A 17,584-nucleotide genomic window follows, 5' to 3' on the forward strand; every position below is an offset into this window, starting at 1 on the left:
CAGCCGCGCAGCAGTGACAACAGGTCATGACTAAAAGTCAGACCTTGTGCCTTCTGGAACCTTCCCCACATTCCAGAAGGAAAGCTGTATGTCACCTCTAAAAGATAAGGTCACTAGCCCACATGGAGTTAGTAAACTGCCACAAACCACCCTGAAACTCAGTGGGCCATACACTTCAGCAATCTGACACTACAGCCTGTACTTCTGTCTGGTGACAAGTTTACAAAAGCAAGTTCTAGTGGACAATAAATAAACAAACAAACAAACTCAAATGAAAGCTGAGAGCTGCAACCCGCGCGGCCTGATGAATTTAAAGCTGGCCTAGGTTGTGAGCACAGTGGGTGAGGAGATCAGCCTATACCACAGTGAGACCCTGCTCACCACCACGAGCACACATTCAGCTAAAATGAGAAAATTCGAGAAACATCAAGCCATGCTCTCTTACCTGGCTTCCATGTTTCCTACCACACGCAGATAGTTCTTGTGCCGACGGATTCGACGCTGAACCTCATGGAACAGGTAACGAAGCTGCATAAAGATGACCAGGCTGGCCATAGAAAACCAGATGTTGCCAAATAACTAAACAGAGATGGGGGGAAAGTAAAATATATAATAAAAACAAGTGTGAGGGGCTGAGGACACAGCTCAGTGGGCAAAATGCTGAGTTGGGATCTCCAGCATCCACATAAAAAGCCAGACCTGAGCCAGTCACTGGTAGTGCATGCCATTAGTCCCAGTACTTGGGAGGCAGAGGCAGGGTCATCTCTGTGAGTTCAAGGCCAGCCAGGGTTACATAAGAAGAACAAAAAAGAATCCAAGCACGACCAGAGCTGGAAGGATGCAGACAGAGGACTCTGAAGTTCACTGAGCAGTCTAGCTCATCGGTGAGCCCCAGATTCAGTGAACTCTGCCTATTTCACAGAATAAGGTAGAGAACAGCAGGGGAAAGCACCTCGCACCAACCTCTGGCCCCCACACGTGGATCCACACTCACATCTGTGTGCAGGTGAGCACACACACACACACACAAATTCATGCATAAACCACACACAGAGAGTCTGCTGGTAATGAAGGTGTACAACAGGAGCTCTTTAAGGTTGCTGAAAGGAAAATGGAACCACCTTTCACTAAGTAAATGCATGGACTTATTTCACTGCCCCAAACAACACACACACGGCTCCTTAGCCTAGGCCTCCACTGCCAGAGCCCTTTCCTGAGTAATTGAGCACAAAGAGGCCAGCCACGCACACTTACACATACATCACACACGCATATTAACTTGTATAGACTTTGGATCTGTTTAATTCGGTGTGTCGTATTATTTATTTCCAAGTTTTTAAAGTAACATTTATAAAATTAAAAAACAAAACATTAAATTTTCTTCCTTTTCAAAAAGTATTCTTATAAATGTGCTCTGTCCTAATAACATTTAAATGTTACTGTGACTGAGTTTACAAATAAATTGCCCATGACTACACTGCCATTGCCATTATTAGATTTTTTTTTTTTTAATGCTCACATATTGAGGAGACTTACATTTCCCTCCTGTGGTGCTGGGGACAGAACCCGGGGCATTGAATGTGTTAGGTGAGTGCTCCACCCTCGGCTCCATCCCCAGCCAGTCCTTGGTGATAGAGACAGGGTCTCAGCATATACTAGGCTGACCTTGAACTTGATTCTCCTACCTTTGCCTCACGAGTGCTGGAATTATAGGTGAATAAGACTGACCCTGTTTCAGCACTGAAACTTCCAACACACCAATTTAATGCAGTAGATTTTAAGTGCAAAGACTTTGCTTTTAATTACAAAGGTAGGAAAACATAAATCCACAGGGAGGTAAAAGCAGCAAGAATTCCTTCCCATTACTACTAAAGAGCAACTGTTCAACAGGCAAGCTCGGATGCTGTAGGGAACGGTACCCCTTTATCATGCTGTAGGGATGCTATGGACTAGTCAACAGAGCTAACTAAGGCTCCGAAGCAACCCCACGGCACTACTTTCCACCTGCTGCCAAAGGATGAAGGCTGCCCATCATACACGGCTCCCGAGGGCTTCACCCACGTTCACTTAGCATCCCACTGTTTTAATGCTCCTGTCTTGAACAGCTTCGGCCCTCTGTCAGAGTGCCATCTGAGGGAACTTACCAGCATGTGGATGTGGTGCATGAGGTCCAGGGACAAGAGAGTGAGCTCCATGACAAAATCCGTGTAGTATACGTAGGTTCCCTTTCCTTCCCAAGTCCCTTCATGGTTGAGGTCCCAGAGGTGAATTACATATCTACAACATAGAGAGAAAGAGAGAAAAACATGTTAACTTACCATTGCAAGTAAATTCAACATGTTATAGTTTAGTCACACAGTTATATATACACTGTTCATCTCAAAGTAAATGTCAATCATCTCTCCAAAACTTCTACTCACCTTAAAATCACATGAGCTGTCCTCACTGTCACAAGAAGAGACTGCAAAACAGAAATGCTCCTTAGTTTAATTAAAAAGCAGATTTCTATAAACAAAACAAAAGCAAACAAGAAGAAAAGGAGATCCCTCAAGCTTATTACCCAGCAATTTCCTCTGCCCCAGGTCCATGGGCTAGCTTCACGCCCTAGGAGCCCAACTTGGACTGAGCCTTTTCCAGTTTGTAGCGACAAGCAGCTATCCCTGCCCATCTCCCAGGAAGGCCTTCTGCAATGAGGCCCCTCCTAACTGTTTAACAGCCACTTCTATTTGACACAACACCAAGTCACCATGATTGGTTCCCTAAAATGTCATCTGACTGGGGTGACCCCTTGATGCCAACTGCACATCACCCACGACTGTCTTACACTGGAGGAGCAGCTTCATTTACCAGAGCAAAGGAGAAGGGAGGATTAAAACCCAAAGTAAGACTCCTACGCTATTTTTTTTTTATACAAACTGATCTTCAGAACTATATTCCCAAGCAACACATGATCATACGCACCAATTACCGCAAGACAGGAGGGTCAGGAGTTCAGAGCCAGGGTATACTGTCTGAGTCTTGTCTAAAAAGGGGAGGTAGAGTTGTTTGTTTCTCTTTCTTTCTTTCTTTCTTTCTTTCTTTCTTTCTTTCTTTCTTTCTTTCTTTCTTTCTTTCTTAAAACAGGCTCTCACTATGTAGTCTCAATTGCCCTGAAGCTAAGTGTGTAGACCAAGCTGACCTCAAGCTCAGAGATCTTCATGGGTTCTAGAATTTAAGTATATGCCACCATACCCAGCCACTCAACCTACCTACTATAAATGTGTTTATTGTTAGATCTATTTTTTTCTAAGTTCAGCACACAATAAACTGAAAGTTAGGTAACAAAAAAGTAAGCAAGCAAATAAGAATGTCGATTAAGCCAGGCATGGTGGCGCACACCTTTAATCCCAGCACTCAGGAGGCAGAGGCAGGCAGATCTCTGAGTTCGAGGCCAGCCTGGTCTACACAGAGAAACCCTGTCTCAAAAAAAAAAAATCAATCAAATTAATACTTTGTAATAACGTATTTAAAAAAACTAATTATTATATGTATGTATGGTTTTAATAGTCCTTTTTAAGAGGAAACACATTTATTTCATACTTTGACATACATATTCAGCTGGGTTGCAAACATTTTCAGTAAGTACTTAAATGCTTTCCTAATTTAAAAACTTTTAATATTTATATTTATGTGCTTGATGCATACCACATGCATGCCTGGTGCCCTTGGACACCAAGAGGGTGTGGGATACCCTGGAACTGGAATTAAGGACAGCTGTAAACTTTCATGTGCGTGCCTGGGAATGAAACCCAGGTCCACAGAAAGAGCATCTCCCTAGTCCTGGCCCCTCTTCTAATTTTATTGGCACTTCATATACTCTGAGATGAATACTACTAGGCAAAAATAAATGGTGACCTTGCTTCTAACAAACTCAGAAATATTTCCACCTAATTTGTCTTGAAAATAAATGAGCAGCTTCAGCCTGTCTACTGCTTAGATCTCTCCTATTCAGGGGGTGTGTTGTTTCTTTCTTTCCTTTCTTTAAAGACAGGTCTCACTGCCTCCTAGGATAGTGCTGGCTGTCCTGGAACTTATTATATAGATCAGGCTGGCCTTGAACTCACAGAGATCAGCCTGCTTCTGTCTGCCAAGCACTGGAGTGAAAGGTATATTATATATGTTGCTTTTTTTTATATGCCCTGTGCATTACCATATTACAGGTAACCCTTCCGGTTTATACCTAGTGCCTCCTTTGCTTCATTGCTCTCGGACACAGACAGAGGTTATCAGTGTGACAGTTAGTACTGACGGTCACCTGGACAGAATCTGGAACCACCTAGGAGTTGGCCTCTAAGCATGCCTATAAGGGGCTATCCTCACTAGGTTAACTGAGGTAGGAAGACCCACCGATGCACTCTGACACCACCCTGAGTAGGATCCTGGACTGTGTACATCCAGAAGGAGAACAGAGCAACAGCACATACACACTGCTCTCTGCTTCTTCAGTGAAGACGCACTGTGGTGAGGCAGGTTCCTGCTTCGACCACCATGTCATCCCTACTGCTGCCATGCCATCCCTGCAAAGATGGACTATCCCTCAGGAACTACAGACCAAAACAAAGCCTTTCTCCTCTAAGTTGCTTTGTTGAGGTATTTTATGACAGCAACAGGAAAGTAAATAGGACACTCAAACACAAGCACTAGGGTACTACTATCGGTGATCAGATAGCAAATCGGCCAGTAAATGATTAGTGAATGAGGAGCATATGCAATGTAGACACCCTAAGCAAAGAAATGAGTCACATTTCAAGCAGCATAGCACCCAGTGTCAATGTGCTCCTTAGAACAGAGAAGACTTTACACTGTGGGGCTAAGTGTAGAAGCTGAGTAGGAGAGCACAATGTCCAGCACCAAAACCCACATGAACCATTATTTCCAGAATATTCCATTTAATAATTTCAGATAGCAGCTTACTGAAGATAGCTAAAACTGTAGAGAGTGAAATCACAGATAAAAGGAACTGTTATACTTAATTTTCCTAATTAGCAGTTATAGGTGAAGTAATGCTAAAGTTTGTTTTTGGCCGAAGAAAAGGCAAATATATTAGTTATTGAATATAAAGAGTACAAACAGGCTGAAGAAATGGCTCAGTGGTTAAAAGAAGCCACTGCTCTTGCAGAGGATCCAAGTTTGGGTCCCGGAACCCACATGGTGTTTCACAATCCTCTGTGCCTCTAGTTTAAGGGGGGTCCAATGCCCTCTCTGACCTCTGAGGGAGGGTACCAGGCATGCACATGGTACATATACATACATGAAGGCAAAACGTCGACACATAAAATAAATAAATAAATCTAAGAAAAAAACCTTTGGGTTTTTGGTGCTGGAAAGACAGCTCAGGAGTTAAGAGCATTGGTTGCTCTTCCAGAGAACCAACTTCAGTTCCCAGCACCCACATGGTGGCTCCCAACTGTCTGTAACTCCAATTCTAAAGGACCCAAGCCCTCTTCTAGCCTCCACAGGCACTGCATACGAATGGTACATAAACATAAGTATAGACAAAACACCCATGCATATAAAATAAAAATGATTAAACCTTTCATTTTTCAATTGGGTGTCTACTGAACAGAGAAAAATAGCATATTCTGTACATTTTTAAAAAGTAATTTTTAAATATTCCAGGAGGATGGCCCACGCTCATGAGTATGCAAAGACTAACTGGACTCAGTCATAGGGTATTTATGAAGAAGAAAACATGAAGGTGGAAGAGTGGCATGTTAGGGAGGCCCAGGAAACACCCAGGAGAAAGATGGGGATGGACACGGCCAGAATACATTGTATACATGCGTGAAACTGCCAAAGAATAAATATTCTGTGTACGTGCGTGCGTGCATGCGTGTGCGTGTGCGTGTGTGTGTACATTCAAGCTGGTGAATGGATCAATAGGAAAAGGCACTTGTTACTAACCCTGACACCATGAGTTCAATCCTGGGGCTCACATGATAGAAGGGGAAACTCTCACAACTTGTCCTCTGGCCTCTACACATATGCTGTAGCACACACATGAAATAAATGGGTTTTGCAGCCAGGTACGGTGGCACACCTTTAATCCTAATACTCAGGAAGCATAGGCAGGCAAATTTCTCTGAGTTTTAGGCCAGCATGGTCTATTTAAAGAGTTCCAGGCCAGCCAGAGCTGCATAGTGAGGCTCTTTTTGAAAATCAGTGGGCTGGAGACAACTCTTGTCTATCATGACAGAAAGCCCTAAGATCAATCTCCAGCAATACACAGACAAAATAAAATTCCTTTAAAATAATGAATACAGTTTAAATATTTATTACATACATTTTAAATTAAGCTTTAAAATGATTAAATATATTTCATTAATATTCACCCGAGATCATTTTTGTTGTATCTTAAGAGGAATGCTCTTCCGATGTGGGAGTGAGAGGGCGTGAACTGCATTGCCACTCTGAAACTTCAAACAGTTCACACCCTAGGCCTCAGGGTCTCCTCCTCCACCATAAGCAGAGTTAATAAGGAATCAGTACATGTAAAGAATTTTAAATGATTTCTGCTGGGCTGTGGCCCAGTGGTAGAGGCCTTGTCCAGGATGTACAAAACTATAGGGCAAGCTCCCACGACACTCCCTAGCGTGTGGTAGCTGCTTTTGTGATGTATGTACATATGGGGGCCACAAAGGATGCTGGGTATTCTGCTCTTTGTCTTATTATCTTGAAACAGGGTTTGGTTTTTCTCTGAACCTAGAGCTGGTCTGGTGACCAGCAAGCCTGAGCAATGCTCCTGCCTCTGCCTCTGCCCCATAAAGCACCAGAATTACAAGCATGGAGACACAGCCATACCCAGCTTTTTATGCTGGTGCTGAGATCCAAACTCAGGTCCTCATGTGTACATAGCAAGTGCTTACCTGCCAAACTAGCTCCCTAGTTGCTGAACAGTTGAGGGAAATAATTCAAGAAGTATATAAAAAATCTCATATAAAAGCATTCAGTACCAGCACCCAACAAAAGCAGGAAGACAATAAATGTCTGTTAAAGTCAAAGACAAAATATCTTTTTAAGCAGTCTGTCATCAGCCTTCTGGTCTCCTTGAAAATGATTAGGAATCGAATCAGACGCAGCCTGTCCTCAGACCTTACCTCTGCAGCCATGAAAGCCAAGGTGTGCATGCCATGGGTGTAGCCTGTGACACAGCAGACAACCGCCAGTCCACAGCAGGAGAGCAGCATAGCAATCAGCAGCGACAGGACTCTCCCGTGGCTGCTCATTGGTGTGGTGGGAGAAAAGGAAAGCTGAAAGGGACAAACCAGAAAGACCGCTTATTCCTCCACCATGGCAATGGCCCTCAGAACTCAAGATCAAGCTTGGTATCTTTCTCTGGGGCACCATACCAACACAGAAAAGTTCAAATCCTACCATGACCTAAGTACATCTTTATTATTTAATTTACCAAGTATAATATGCACTGTATTTCCCTCTCATATTCTCCAGTATCCGCCTACCATGAGATTACGATCTCTAGAAGGATGCTCAATTATCTAACATTTTATAGGACTCAGAACAGTGTTCTGTTTTGTTGTTTCTGTTGTCTTGCTCTAATCTTCCGCCTCTAAAGTCACTTAGAGGCCTAGCCTGTTAGGACGAGGACAATGGAAGGAAACGGGTGCAGAATTACTACTGATAACGGTATGTTAATACCGGGCAAAAACAAGTAACTGTCTGGAAAGGAGACCTGGTTAACTACTGCTGTACTGGCTGGAGGCTACAGCCAGCCCAGAAAGGAATGCTAGAAGCTCCATTTGTAACAAGAATGGAAACTGGAAAAGAAGAAACCCTTCAAGAGTGAGATTATCTCGCAAAGAAGTGCAAGGCCATCTCCATGAACACTGAGTTATGACAGGGACGCAAGGTTCTACAGCGGGTTGAACTGGGAGGCAGCACTTCACACGTTTCCCTCCGCTGTGTCAGGTGCTCACTGGCACAGGTCTGACCTGAAGTCACAAGCAGATCTTATAGCCAGACAGGAAGCACAGACAGCTCATTCAGTCTTGACCCCAAGAAAAACAGTACAAACCAGTGAGAAAGAAACTCCACCAGCTAGGGCAAGAGAAGAAAAAAAAGAAAAATGGGAGAAGACTAGGACAGAAAGCATGCAGAAGAGTTATATATCAACGCTTCTTCACACCCTGACCTAAGGCTAGGAGGGAGTGACTGTAGAGTTGGGGGGATAGGGTCGGGGAGCTCTCTAGAAAACAGGCAACCTACTGCTGCTGGCAGAAGTTCTGCAAGGCACAGGCCTTGATAGCTGGCCTAGAAGTCCTCTCTGAAATGCCACGGACTGTCTCAGTTGGGCATAGGTCCTTGGGAATGAGAGTTCTCGAAGCGTCGGTGGGCAAAGATAGGCGAAGTGACAAACAGACAAACCCAGGGGAAGTTTGATCTGAGTGTATTTTGCAGGCAAGTAGCCTAAATTTTTATACATATATTTTGAAACGGGTGTGCGTGCGTGCGTGCGTGCGTGCGTGCGTGCGTGTGTGTGTGTGTGTGTTGTGGTTACATTTCCCACGGAATAGATTCACAGAGGTCAGTGAGAAATCAGGCATACACAGTACAAGCACAGAATGCAAAGTAACAGTGTTGACATATTTTGAATTACAACTTTAAATGAAACAATTCAGGGTACAGAATACACAGTAAAGTTGTCATCACTTCTAAGTTATTGGCTTGGTATCAGTATACATGTGCCCTCTTTGTCATGGGTCAATGTTCTCCCATAAACAGAACTTATGCCTAACACCTGTGTGTCAAGACAGTTTTTCCTTTAGTTCTCCTTTCTAATATCTAAGCGCCACTATCTGGAGTTTTCTGAAACACTTTGTTTCTTTGTAAGCCATAACATAAATTATTAACTAATGATTAATTCTTAGCCACGTTTCTTTTAATAAGCGGAAGTGGAGCAGAACTACTCCAAGCCTGAACGGCCCCTGGCTGCAGTCCCAAGTTAGGGCCGGCTCATAGCAACGCTGTCATGCCTGAAAAGTCTTGATATGGGAGTAAAGTTAGGAGGAAGAATAAGGACAGAATAACACAATGAGAGAAAATAAGACTGCAATCAGTTACTCCTGGCAGGAACATCAGACCCATTCCAGGAGGCCCCTGGGTAGGGGTCGTCACCTCAGGTTGCGCAGTATTTGTCACACAGACTCTACTGGAGGGGTTGTGACACTGAGAGCTATCCCAGACATGAAACCCCGTGACTTTCTCACATTCTGTCTTACATCAAACCGGGCACACAAGCAAGGACTGAGCAAGGAAAGAGGTTGGCTACAAACTCACGTATTCAAATCGGTCTTTGCAGAGCTGAACCATCAAATGCAGGAAAACAAGTCCAGCAAACCAGAGGCACCACATCACTACCTCCTCCACAGTCTGGACATTCAGCACACCAAAAATGAAAATGAACTTGTAGAAAATAAAATTCCAAAACTTGTCTTTGAGATGCTAAAAAGAAAAAGAAAAAAGTTTGTAAAAGTGAGTTCCACCATACCAAGTTGACTTAAGAGACGTTACTATAACAAAAGCAAGCTTATAGCACTCTGCACAAAAGGCAAAGCAAATCATTATTTTATAATGAATACGAGTAAGACAGCCACAAAGTGATCTGTGACCTGAAACTTGTAATCGGAAACAGTTATGGAATTTCAGGCATAAAAAAGTAGTTGTTTAGTGCCCTTATGTACTAAGAAGTAAAAGTATTTTATATTTTCTATGTATAGTAAAAAAGATCAGCAAGGTTATCAGTATTATTTTTCATACTTCTGTACATAATCAAAAACTATATAAGCAGGGCTGGGGAGATGGCTCAGTGGGTACAGTACTTGTCAAGCAGTATGCAGACCCGAGTTTAAAACTGTCGCACCCCAGTACAAGCCAGCGAGGAGGAAGCACACTTATCTGTGTCCCAGTACTGAGGGGTGGAAACAGGCAGATCTTTGTAGCTCATTGGCCAACCAGTCTAGCTAAATTCATGAGCTCCAGGTTCTGCCTCAGAAAATAAGATGGAAAGGGACTAGAGATACTGTTTGTGGTTAAGAGCACTTATTGCTCTTACAGAGGAGCTGGCTGGATCCCATTCCCAGCACCTACAGAAAACAGTTCACAAAGATCAGAGTAGAATAAACTCATGCAGGCATATAAACAAAAATCATTAAGTGTTTTAAGTCTTAAAAGGAAAAGGTGAAAAGCAATTGAGAAAGCCCTTCAAAGGCACCCTCTGGCCTCCATACATGTGCAAATACACGCACACACATACATACAAACATGTATACAACATACACACTTATAAATATACTCCACATGAAAAAACTAATAAAAATTAAAAAGCTACTTGGTAGTACATAATCAATAAAATATTTAAAACAACAAGAAAAAACTGTGTCTATCTATACAGCTAAGTATGGTTGTATAAGCCTGCAATCCTAGCACTTGGGAAGCTAGTCTGGGCTATACAGGACCCTGTCTCAAAAAACAACAACAACAACAAAACAAAACAAAATTAAAAATAAAATAGTATCTTTAATATTTATTATCTTTTCTGTTTGTCCAGTATGCAAATATTAACTTTTGTACACTGTTTTCTCTCCCCTGTTATTGTGACAATTTTACCAATGTCGGTAAATAGTCTCTAGATAGACCAGCATACTATCTTATGGTGACAGACAGACCCAAATTGGTTTTTAATTTTCCCCATCCAAAGAATAGTTTATGAAATTATGTATATTTGAATGTGTTCCTACTTCAGCACTATTGAAAGAAAGACTACAAACATTTTGTTTTTAATAACAGTTACCTGATTTCTGAACAAGCTGTGTAAGGTGTTCCATAAGCAGTAGATTACTGGGGTTTTGCTATATTATTCTTTAAAAATTGTTTTATGTGTGTTATACATGCATCATGTGAGTGGCTGGTGCTCCCAGAGATCAGGAGTGTTGGAGCACTGGAGACTGGAGTTACAGATGGTTGCGAGCCACCATGTGGGTTCTAGTCCTTTGCAAGAACAGGTGCTCCTAACCAATGAGCCATCTCTCTAGCCCTTACATTCTTTTTTAAAGCAAAAACTCAGAGACAGGTGGATCACTGTGAGTTTGACACCAGCCTGGTCTACAAAGCGAGTCTAGGACAGCCAAGGATACACAAAGAAATCCTGTCTCAAAAAAAAAAAAAAAAAAATTGTCACTTTCTTGGGGTGGGGGAAAAGGTGAAGAGACCATTTTCTTGGGGCAGGGCAAAGGATGAAGGGAGAGTTCTAGCTCTTACAGCTATTAAAATATCTGATTCTCTAGCTATCAATAGAGGTGGCAAAAATCAGGATAAAAAATGAAAGTACAACTTTAAAAAAATGTATTTATTTTATGTATGCAGTACTCTACTTGCATGTACACCTGCAGGCCAGAAAAAGGCAACAGATCACATTAGCGATGGTTGTGAGCCACCATGTGGTTGCTGGGAATTGAATTCAGGACCTTTGGAGGAGCAGTCAGTGTCCTTAACCTCTATGCCATCCCTCCAGCCTCCTCTCTCTTTTTTGAAACAGGATCTATCTGAATATTCCTGGCTTCCCAGAACTCACTCTGTAGACCAGGCTGGCCTTAACTCAGAGATCTACCTGCCTCTGTGTCCCAAGTGCTATGGTTAAATGCGTGCGCCACCACCCAGCAAAAGCATGACTTCTAATGAGACTTTTAAATATTATTTGCTGTTGTTGTTATTTTTGAGGCAGGGTTTCCCTGTATAGTCCTGGTTGTCCTGGACTTGCTTTGTAGACCAGGCTGGCCTAGAGTTCAGAGATCTGCCTGCCTCTGCCTCCCGAGTGCTGGGATTAAAGGCGTGCACCACCACACCCGGCTCAAAATAGTTCTTAATAAATGCTACTGGATGGCACCCATAACAAGCTGGCAAAGAACAGCATAAACGATGTGGTCTATACCACAAAGGCTGAGTTGGTTAATAGCAAAAGTTTCAAATACTTGAAGGTAATATTTTCTTCAAAAAATTGAAAGTAAGACAGGCATAGTGGTGCATATAATCCCAGCACTTGGGGAGGCAGAGGCAGGTGGATCCCTGTGAGTTCAGGGCCAGCCTGGTCTACAAATTGAGTCTAGGACAGTCAAGGCTACACAAAGAAACCCTGTCTTGGAGGGGGAAAAAAAATGATGGTAAATTTTGCCCTGACAGCAAACACATTAGAGGAAATAAGGCACACTGCTGCCACTCAGCTTGCCACTGGCCTGGTCCATTTCCAACTCAGAAAGAACCAAAGCTTTGAAGAAGAAGGAATTTTTAAGGAAAATTTAAAGAACGGAGTATCAATAGGAGCTTCTGAGCCAGCAGTGACAATAACCCCAGCACTGGGTGGCTGAGACAGAAGGACTGCTGAGTTCAAGGCAGCCTGCTCTGCAGAGCAAGTTCCAGGCCTGCAGAATTATATAACAAGGGCCTGCCTCAACAAAACAAAATCATGAAGAGATAGTCATAATGGGATAGCTTAGCTACCCTGAGTACAAATAAATGAAGTATTTTATCAAGGCTAACTTTTCTATTTTATCACTGTGCTGTGACTACTCAAGAAGATAGCCTTACTCTTGGGAAAAATCCTGAGGTATCTGGGGTATAATGTCCCCTACTTAATTCTAATGGATTAGAAAAATCTATGTAAATAAGTGACTCTGAGGCCTGGGAAGATGGCTCAGAGCTAGGAGCACTTGTGACAGCCTCCAGCTCAGTAAGAGCATCTAGCTGAAAAGTAAGGTGGAGAACAACAGGGAAAGACACTTACATTCTGTTTCACATGTGCTGGATATAGATGAGTGAATTCACACCCATGTGTGCATACACAACACATTCACAAGCAGGTGGGAATGAGCACGCATGAAAACATGCAAACACACACACACACATAAAACTAAAAAGTGAATCTGGATAAAGTACATCCAGTTCTTTGTAGTATTCATGGGAATTTTCTATATGCCTGAAATAGAAGAGGATTTTTAAATTTCTTTACAAGAATCTGTTCGCTTACCTGTCTCTCACTCACTCGAAGAGGGCCAAACACAATACACTGGATAAGCTTAGCCACCAACATCAAAACACAGCAAGCAGTATTCACCAGAACCTGTACGCAAATCAAAGAAAGGAAGTTTAGTTCCGGTGAAACACAGATACGGTGTAAAGTTTCCTATGAGGAATCAGGCCATCCTTCTCAAGGACAGTGCAGACTAAGTGGTAGGGAAGCTGAAGTGGGTGGGGGGTGGGGCACGGAAGGAGGCACACCAGCTTCACAGCTCATTGAGTCAGACCCTGGCCCAGTGGGTACCCTAAGGAACTCTTTGCTCTCTCTGTAAAACTGTATATACCAAGCCTGGCATGATGGCACACAGCTGTGATCCACACACTGGGAAGGCTGGGGCAAGAGGACTGGAGCCCGTGCAGACACTGTCTCAATAAATACATAAGTAGTCCCAAATTTACTTCATCCCTTCATTCCCACATGAACTGTTAGACAGTTGTCAGATAACTGGCCTGAAAGTCATCATGAGCAGTAAAATCCAAAACTCAAATATGCTGCCCTGACCAGTGGGGGAGGAGAAGTGTCCAAAGACATCAAGTAATGGAAGGGTCCACTGGGACACCAGAGTCAAAAGCAAGGCCTTCCTCCACATTTGCTGAGAAAACGACTTCCTTAAAATAATTTTGAAATGGATATTCTCAGCCCTAAACAGCATCTTTCCCTTACTTTGGTTGTTGTTTAGAGATAGAGTCTCATGGAGCCCAGACTGGCCTTGAACTCCTTACTCTCCTGTCTCCAGATCCTAGGCACCGTGCTCTTCTGGTCTCCCTCTACTTTTTTGTTCTGTTTTGGTTTGTTTGTTTGTTTTGGGTTTTTTTCAAGACAGGTTTTCTCTGTGTAGCCTTGGCTATTCTGGACTGGCTTTGTAGTCGAGGCTGGCCTCGAACTCACAGCGATGCATCTGCCTCCGCCTCCCTGAGTGCTGGGATTACAGGTGTGTGTTCCAACCCATCCCGCTTCTCCTCCACCTGGGCTCAACTCCCAATATTTATGTGGTGTCCAACAACTGCCAGTCTCACAGCCAATACCTTCCACTGTATGCACATACACACACATGCAGGTAAAATACCCAGATACTTAAAATAAAAGGAAAAGTTTGAAAATTTTTTCACTCAGGGAGGCAGAGGTAGGCAGATCTCTGTGAGTTTGAGGAAAGAAAGTCCTGGACAGCACAGCCAAGGCTACACAGAGAAACCCTGTCTTGAAAAACAAAACAAAAACAAATTTTTTTTTATAAGCCGACAATACTCATTTCTAAGGTGCTGAAGTAGACCTGTAAAAAGTGCACTTCCCTTTTATTTTGCCACTCAGTCAAAACCTCACTCATATAAATTAGAAGGAATGTCACACAAAACCACAACGCTCTTAACAAATTTATCTTCGCCAAGCAAAGAGGGCATTTAAACAATCAACTAAAAGCCCCCAGCTTACTTCAACACATTTTGTTGTTGTTGTTGTTGTTGTTGTTGCTTTAGACAGGGTTTCTCTGTGTAGTCTTGGCTGTCCTGGACTCACTTTGTAGACCAGGCTGGCCTTGAACTCACAGAGATCCACCTGCCTCTGCCTCCCTAGAACTAGGATTACAGGCATGCACCACCATGCCCAGCCTGGTTTACAGATCATCATTTGAGTTTAAAATCACCAGTGTAATGCATTTAGTAAGCGCTCAAGGAATGAGGGGACGGGAGAAAGATGAAGATCCTCACCCTGACCTCAAGCTTACGGCTTATCATTACTTCTCTATCCAAACAGCGCCAAAGTTTTACTACTTTCAGTTAAGCTTTTTTAAGTTTTGTATTTAAAAAATTATGTATAAAAAGTTTCACTGGGGGGGCTAGAGAGATGGCTCAGTGGTTAAGAGTAGTGACTGCTCATCCAAAGGTCTTGAGTTCAATTCCCAGCAACCACATGGTGGCTCACAACCATCTCTAATGTGATCTGGTTCCTCTTCTATCTGATGTTCTCTTCTGTCATGCAGGCATACATGCAATAGAGTGCTTATGTACATAAATAAATAAATCTTAAAAAAAAAAAAAGTCTCACTGGGCGTGGTAGCTCATGCCTTTAATCCCAGCACTTGGGAGGCAGAGGCAGGCGTATCACTGCAAGTTCGAAGCCAGCCTGGTCTACAAAGCTAAGGACAGCCAAGGCTACACAGAGAAAACCTGTTTTGGAAAAAAAAAAAAAGTTTCTTTGAGGGGCTGGAAGATGGCTCTGCAGTTAAGAACACTTTCTGCTCTACAACAACCAAGTGGTAGTTTACAACCACTTAAGTTCATCTTTAGGGATCCAACACCCTCTTCTGGCCTCCACAGGCATCAGTACACACACACACACACACACACACACACACACACACACACACACACACACACACACGCTCTTCCTTAAATCATTTTTTTTGAAAAGTTCAACTTATATTCTCTCCTACTTCCAAAAGCAAAAGTCTCTCACAATTCTATCACTCATAGATAAACATGCCTATTTTAATCTAAATGGAAGATTTGAAAATTATGATGTTGCCTGGCAGTGGTGGCACATGTCTTTATACCGAGCACTTGGGAGGCAGAAGCAGATAGATCTCTGTTTGAGACTAGCCTGGTCTATAGAGCAGGTTCCAGAATAGTCAAGACTATACAGAGAAACCATGTCTAGAAAGAAAAAACAAAAAACAAACAAACAAACAAACAAAAAATGAAATTTAGCATGTCTAAGAAGAAAAATCAGGGCTTGAAAAAAATATCTAGGGCTATGCGTGGTGACAGACCTATAATCCTAGCTACATGAGAGTCTGAAGCAAGAGGCTGCAAGTTCAAGCCCAGCCTGGGTTGCTTAACCAGACTCTGTCTCAAGGAAAAGAGAAGGGGAGGAGGGAAAGGAAGAAAACAGAGAGGGAAAAGCAAGCACATGGCCACTGAAGGGGAAACTGTATATAAAAAGGAAGAAAACAGAGAGGGAAAAGCAAGCACATGGCCACTGAAGGGGAAACTGTATATAAAAAGAAATAACCTTTCCAAGAAAACCAAAGCAACAAAGGATTGGAAGAACTAAGTTTATTTTAAGGCTCTATATAGTGCTTTATTGGAACATTCTAATGATTATTAACTATGAACTATTCTAAATCTAGTTATAGGAGAAAGGTGTTGGGGCTGGAGAGATGCTGCAGCGATTAAAAGCACCTGTTGTTCTTGCAGAGGCCCCGCTTGCTTCCCAGCACCCAAATGGTGGTTCACAGCCATGCAGCGCTGCACGTCCAGAGAATCCACTGCCTTCTGACTTCCAAAGGCACCAGGCATGCATGTGGTACATTTAAATACGTAGGCAAGACACTCATACCCATAAAATAAATCTTAAGAAAAAAGTCTTAACTTCACAATACACATAGTAACTTCTCAGTCTCCTCTTAAATTATAAATATTGAGCCAAGCATGATAGCCCAGGCCTACCACCTCTCACTGGGGAGACTGACAGACAGTAGGTGGCAGCCAGACTTGGTCTCCAAAACCAGACAAGAGAAAGAAACAAAATAAGACAAGCTTTACGTGCCCAAAGGAACCTAACTGGAGCATTCCTCCTTTACAGTAAATCCCGAATCGGCTCCCTCTGTGTACCTGCAGGACACACCTGCAGACCTCAACTCCAGAACTAAGAACCATGAAACCAAAGCTCGGTTGAGCAGGCCGGATCCGAGTGGCCACTTCCTTCACGTAGACGACAGTAACAGCTACTTTAAAGTTTTATTTGCCCGATATAGCTTACTAATTTCTTTCCTAGGCAGAATCCAAACGAGCTAAAAGGGTTCGTTCAGCAGACCACTGTGTAACAGCAGTACAGAGCGGGAGCGCTCCAGCCCATCACTGAAGGAGCAGGCCCAGGTCGGAGCCACAGGAGCCCAAGAAGGGTATGTGATTGGCATGTCAAGGCAACTCTAGGTGAAGTTCAGAGAAGCATCCAGATCAGGAAGAGAATAAAAAGCAGGTCCAGGCATGAAACAGAAAGAGCATGTTCACAGGTATACACATTTAATCCATAGAAACGAACTGGGTAAAGGACTGGAGACAATCTAGATGCTTCTCAGGTTCCCACTTAAAGCCAGCACCAACTACAAGAAGCTGGCAGTGGGAAGCAGGTGGCAGGGAGAGATTTACTTTCACTATTAATCACTTTTGTTTACTTTGACCTTTGAAATATGAACTTGTAGGATCTGTCTTCTAAATTTTTAAGCTTAGAACTAACCTGAAATTCCACCTACTTTCCTCTCCGCACATGGCAGAGGAGTGACAAACCAAAGATGGCTGTCACAGGCCACAGTTAGCCTGAGCTCCACACCTGGAGCGAAAGAGCCCCCAAAGGTTTCTCACCTCCTGCTGTCTCTCTGGGTCTCCTTCCACGCTCTCACTCTCCCTTGTAAGTCTGAACATTTGCCTGCTTCTAAGTCACCGCCCAGGCCAGGGATCACCT

General features: G+C 43.1%; 1 protein-coding gene across 1 annotated transcript in view; it reads right to left on the reverse strand.

The window, feature by feature from the left end:
- Positions 1-17,584, reverse strand: part of Amfr (autocrine motility factor receptor) — a 36,899-nt gene that overhangs the window by 16,864 nt on the left and 2,451 nt on the right. The window contains exons 2-7 of the mRNA XM_051169113.1: positions 13,076-13,168; positions 9,334-9,498; positions 7,137-7,289; positions 2,421-2,461; positions 2,145-2,277; positions 446-579 (exon numbers count right to left, since the gene is read on the reverse strand). Of these exons, the coding sequence (XP_051025070.1) occupies positions 446-579; positions 2,145-2,277; positions 2,421-2,461; positions 7,137-7,289; positions 9,334-9,498; positions 13,076-13,168 (719 nt within the window). The remainder of the gene's footprint in view (positions 1-445; positions 580-2,144; positions 2,278-2,420; positions 2,462-7,136; positions 7,290-9,333; positions 9,499-13,075; positions 13,169-17,584) is intronic.

The sequence above is a fragment of the Acomys russatus genome, chromosome 26 (genome assembly GCF_903995435.1).
Source record: "Acomys russatus chromosome 26, mAcoRus1.1, whole genome shotgun sequence".
Classification (NCBI taxonomy): Eukaryota; Metazoa; Chordata; class Mammalia; order Rodentia; family Muridae; genus Acomys; species Acomys russatus.